Consider the following 5,000-nt stretch of genomic DNA (forward strand, 5'->3'; position numbering starts at 1 on the left):
GAGACTCCAGAGAGTCTCCAGTGCTTTGGACCAATCAGAGAAAAGAATGTTTTTTGTTCACTTGGTAACATGACGGTTTCCCAGAGAAAATGACCTCATCATCATCATCATCATCATCATCGTTAGCATATAAGTGTAAATGTTTTCATGTGTGTTACCTTTAGACCCTACGCCAGGTGACCCCTCGCTCTCCTGTTCCTCCTCCTCTGGTGGTTCCTCCGCTTTTTTCACCTTGCACGGCCGCCCGACCCTGAGACGCGACACAGTGACATCATCGGTGACATCACAGAGGAGCGACATGGTGATGGTGTCAGTGTACAGATACAGGTGTAAAGCTTATCATGAACATTTTTACTTCATGAAATCCATCGCTGATGTTCTGACACAAAATTCGTCTTAAACAGAATTAATATGAGTTTTTTTTTTAACTTCTTTAAAAAAAAAAAAAGGCAGAAAGTAAAAAATAAAACAACTTGAGCAATACAAAGCTGGACTCTCTGACAGCTGCACATCTGTTCTCTCCAGCTGTGGTTAAGCTTTTCTTCTCTCTATAAAACAACTCCCATGTGAGATTTATTACTTTCTTCTAGTTCTTCATGTGACAGACCCTCAGGAGCAAAACTGGGGAATGAAGTCGAGTCTCCGAGGCGCAGAGGGACGAGGACTTTGTGTGGCCTTTAACCAGCAGGGTAGAGTTACGTCATCATGACGCGTTTCGTCGTAACCTGAAAAATAACTTCTTAATGTACCGAGAAGAGAAAGAATAAAAAATAAAAAGCAATGTGAACGATCGCACAAATCGTGCTGGGTCTGTTTTTCCTCCCCCACCCCCACTGTCAGACTGCGAATCCTCGCCGTCATCTCGCCAGCCAGATACGATGAGACGCTATCAAGAGAGCTGTGAGTCACTCACACCAGCAGGCGTTACGAACCGAGCCGTGATTCACCGAGGCCTTTGGTCTACTGGACGCCAGCTGGAATCACCAAGCAGTCTGTGATAAGAAGCAGCGGAGATGCCCGAGGCGTCAGGGATATGATCTGATCTCTGTGTATCTCACCGTGTGTCTGATGGCCAGGCGGCTCCGTACGCCGGCGTCCGGATGGACACGCGCGCTTATCGCTTGCAGGAATCTGTCACTGCACCGTCTGGCTGTCAGAAGTGTTGATGAGTTTTCTCTAACAGCAGCTCTGACACGTTTATCCTTTTCAATGCGCTCGCTCGGGTTATCGGTTATCGTTTCTATAGTAACGGCTGGCTCGCAGGGACGCAGCGTGTAAACAGACCGAAAGCAGTTTTTGTGATCAGAATGATTTTCTTTTAAGAAAGAAAAGTGCAGCAGAAAAGATGTGGATAATAATTTATGAGCTGGATCATATGGAGTCAGGGTTATTAATCACTGGGTAAATAACACAGTGAGAGGAATCACACACACACACACACACACACACACACACACACACACACACACACACACACACACACACACACACATACAGATGGCGGAGTGTCACTGTGTGTGAATGTTAATTAAACAGCTTAAAGCTGCCCTTTACCTTCGTTTGGACTCCGTACCGACCCGCTTCTGATGCAGCGTTTCCATGGTGATGGTTGCCGTGTTGGCCTTGTCCAGGTGACTGGCAGGTTTACTGAGAAAACAAGAAAGAAAGTGACAGATCGATGTGTGACTCCTGACTGTCTGTTCCTCCATCATCTGAGACACACACACACCACCACCCCCCCCACACCACACACACACACACAATCACTCACTCACTCACTCACACACACACACACACACAACCCACCCCCCACCCCCCACACACCCAAACACACACACACAAATACACTCACACAAACACACACATACACTCACACACAAATACACTCACACTCACACACAAGTACAATCACACACATACACACACACACACACACTCACTCACTCACACACAAACTCACTGACTCACTCACTCACACACACTCACATACACACTCACACCACACACACGTGACATCCTCCTAGCGTGATTAGCGGCTCTATGGCACGAGCGCTGGGCGTGTCTTAGAGACGAGGCGTGTCTTAACATCTCACTCCTGATTGGCTGCTAATAACATAGTGTGCGTCTAAATCTGGAGAAGTTTCTTTAAGGTCTAGAGAAGAGACTCTAGAGAGTCTCCAGTGTCAGAACTTTGGACCAATCAGAGAAAAGTTTTTCGTTCACTTGGTAACATGATGATTTTCCAGAGAGACCTCATCATCATCATCATCATCATCATCATCATCATCATCATCATCGTTAGCATTTAAGTGTAAATGTTTTCCTGCTTGTTACCTTTAGACCCACACAAACTGGCACTGAGATACAGCATGTACCTCTCAAGACTGTTAAAAAGGCGTGGTCAAGTGTAGTAAAGGAGGCGTGGCCTGTGTATCCATCAGCCCCAATGAAGGGGGTTTATTTAGAAGCTGTTATTATTAATATTTTTGCACTGCAGGTGTTACAGCTCATGTGTTGGAGAAGAAAATAATCATGTAGAGGTTGAAAGCTAACGAGTTTCCCGACCAACAGCAAACTGGCTGCTCTTAATGTCTGTGAACTGTGTTATAATGTGGTGCCAATTTTCTCTAAAGAAAAGAAAAGACATCTTGGACTTGTTTGGTATATGCTTGGAGTTGTTTACTGTACACAATGTTGACATAAAAATGTCTTTGGCAGGAGACCAGGAATGAATCAGCATGTTCCAATAACTGGCTGGTTTCATGGGTTGAGATTTCATCAAAAGCTTTTTCTCTCAGCTGCTGTGGATAAACCCGACGTCTCTGTTCCTCGTGTAGTCGAGATCTTAATCCCAGCATGGTTTTCATCCACCGGTTATTATTTAAAGACTCCGGCTGCACGTTACCATCACGACTAAAGGACGGTAATAAAGGGTGAAGGAAACAGATGGTTTTCTTCCACGCTCTTTGACGAAAGGTTCCTCGGTGGTTCTCTGGAATGTTTCGATGGTTATTACATTTCCGCCGAGGGTTCGACTTGGAAATTGTTATGAAAGAAAGAGAAATTCTCAGTTGCAGGGTTTTATATACGAGAGACCAAAGGAAGAATGTGCTAAATGAAGCATCTTTTATAACAACGTAGCACCTAGAAGAAAGGAGTCTTCTGTTTGTCCCAAAAAAGCATTTAAAAAGATCTAAGCATAACCCTGTGATATAAACTCCTACTCTTAACACCACAAGATGGAGTAATGCATAAGAAAGAAGGCTGAAAGGTCCATAAGGCTACGTGCTACACCACGAAAAACATCTCCATCCGACTTGAAGTTTAGACAAAAACATTTTAATTTCAGAAATTTTAATATGTTTCAAGCCTACAGAAGGGGGGGGGGGGGCACGGTGGCTTAGTGGTTAGCACGTTCGCCTCACACCTCCAGGGTCGGGGGTTCGATTCCCACCTCTGCCTTGTGTGTGTGGAGTTTGCATGTTCTCCCCGTGCCTCGGGGGTTTCCTCCAGGTACTCCGGTTTCCTCCCCCGGTCCAAAGACATGCATGGCAGGTTGATTGGCATCTCTGGAAAATTGTCCGTAGTGTGTGAGTGTATGTGTGTGAGTGAATGAGAGTGTGTCTGTGTGCCCTGTGATGGGTTGGCACTCCGTCCAGGGTGTATCCTGCCTCGATGCCCGATGACGCCTGAGATAGGCACAGGCTCCCCGTGACCCGAGGTAGTTCAAACAAAGCGGTAGGAAATGAATGAATGAAGCCTACAGAATTTAAACACTCACTCGGAACCGTGTGCAGGCCGCTCAGGGTTCGGTTCCGCTCGGCGATGTCGCCCCACTCCAGAACCCGGCATCTCTCCACTCAAACGATCGGGCAAAACCGAGTCCTTCTTCATGTTGATATCGGAGTAGGGACAGCCAATGGAACTAAAAAGACACACACACACACACACACACACACACACACACACACACACACACACAGCATTTTAAACAGTAGCAACAATTATCCGGTTATTTCTGCAAAGCTAAAATTGCGAGTTCCTTAAGTAATAACAGTTGTCAGTTTTCTGTTCTGAGGTAAGAAAGTTCTAGAAGAGATTTAATACACCAGAACTTTCACCAAGCTACAGGAAATCAGGTTATCATCCAAGACTTATCCAGATTATTTTCGCTGATGAAAATCAGATGTTCTGCAGATACTCTTGAGACCTCCTAGAACGGCCTGAAGGCTCTTCTAAGAGCAGATGAATAGAATGCTGAAGACTCACAGCGCTCTCCATCTGGGGTCTACTGAGTCTCTATATCTGCTACACTGATTCTCAGGGGGCCATAAAGTGAGGAAAGCTTAGAGAGATCCCACATCTGGACAGCAGCAGAAGCGATTGTTTATCCTGTAGAACAGGTATAAGTTATTTTTCTTCAGAGGGCCCAGACTTCACCTTGGGGGTACACCTACTGTAGATCCATAAAGGTTGTTACTCCAGGAATAACCCAGGAGGCATCAGTAGTGGACCTATAAATCTACTATTATAGTGGCTGTACGTTAAGTGCTGAAGAACAAAGAGGAACGATTAAAGCACACATGCACACATTTCTCAGTTGGTCTGAACATCAACCACAAACATTATCTCTCCAGTCAGGTAAAGTCCTTAGCTCTGTCTTTGTTCTATGTAGCTTCATGGTCCTGGAGAAACATGTCACTGTGTACTGCCACAGAAATATAGGGTTGAAATGACAATAAAAGCTTCTCGACTTGACTTGAAACTTATCTGGATCTTCATAAACAGGTTCTCAGTAAACATGTACATCACATCTCCAGTATCTCTCTCTCTCTCTACTCTTCACATGTTCTCTCTGTATCTGTCAGGGCACCAGTCTGGGTAAGAGATTTGACCAGACTTCCATCCCAGTCAGGGTGTGTTCCTGAGATGGACTCCACGACCCTGACCTAGATAAAGCATCCATCATCCCAGAACTGTCGAGCCAGCGGCATTAAGTG

General features: G+C 45.4%; 1 protein-coding gene across 5 annotated transcripts in view; it reads right to left on the minus strand.

Annotated features, from left to right (window-relative positions):
* Window positions 1–5,000, minus strand: part of l3mbtl3 (L3MBTL histone methyl-lysine binding protein 3) — a 22,673-nt gene that overhangs the window by 8,615 nt on the left and 9,058 nt on the right. For all 5 annotated transcript variants that reach the window (XM_047818376.1, XM_047818375.1, XM_047818374.1 and 2 more), the window contains exons 17-19: window positions 3,782–3,925; window positions 1,555–1,647; window positions 159–250 (exon numbers count right to left, since the gene is read on the minus strand). In XM_047818376.1, coding sequence (XP_047674332.1) covers window positions 159–250; window positions 1,555–1,647; window positions 3,782–3,925 — 329 coding nt within the window. The remainder of the gene's footprint in view (window positions 1–158; window positions 251–1,554; window positions 1,648–3,781; window positions 3,926–5,000) is intronic.

This window comes from Tachysurus fulvidraco, chromosome 9 (genome assembly GCF_022655615.1).
Source record: "Tachysurus fulvidraco isolate hzauxx_2018 chromosome 9, HZAU_PFXX_2.0, whole genome shotgun sequence".
Taxonomy (NCBI): Eukaryota; Metazoa; Chordata; class Actinopteri; order Siluriformes; family Bagridae; genus Tachysurus; species Tachysurus fulvidraco.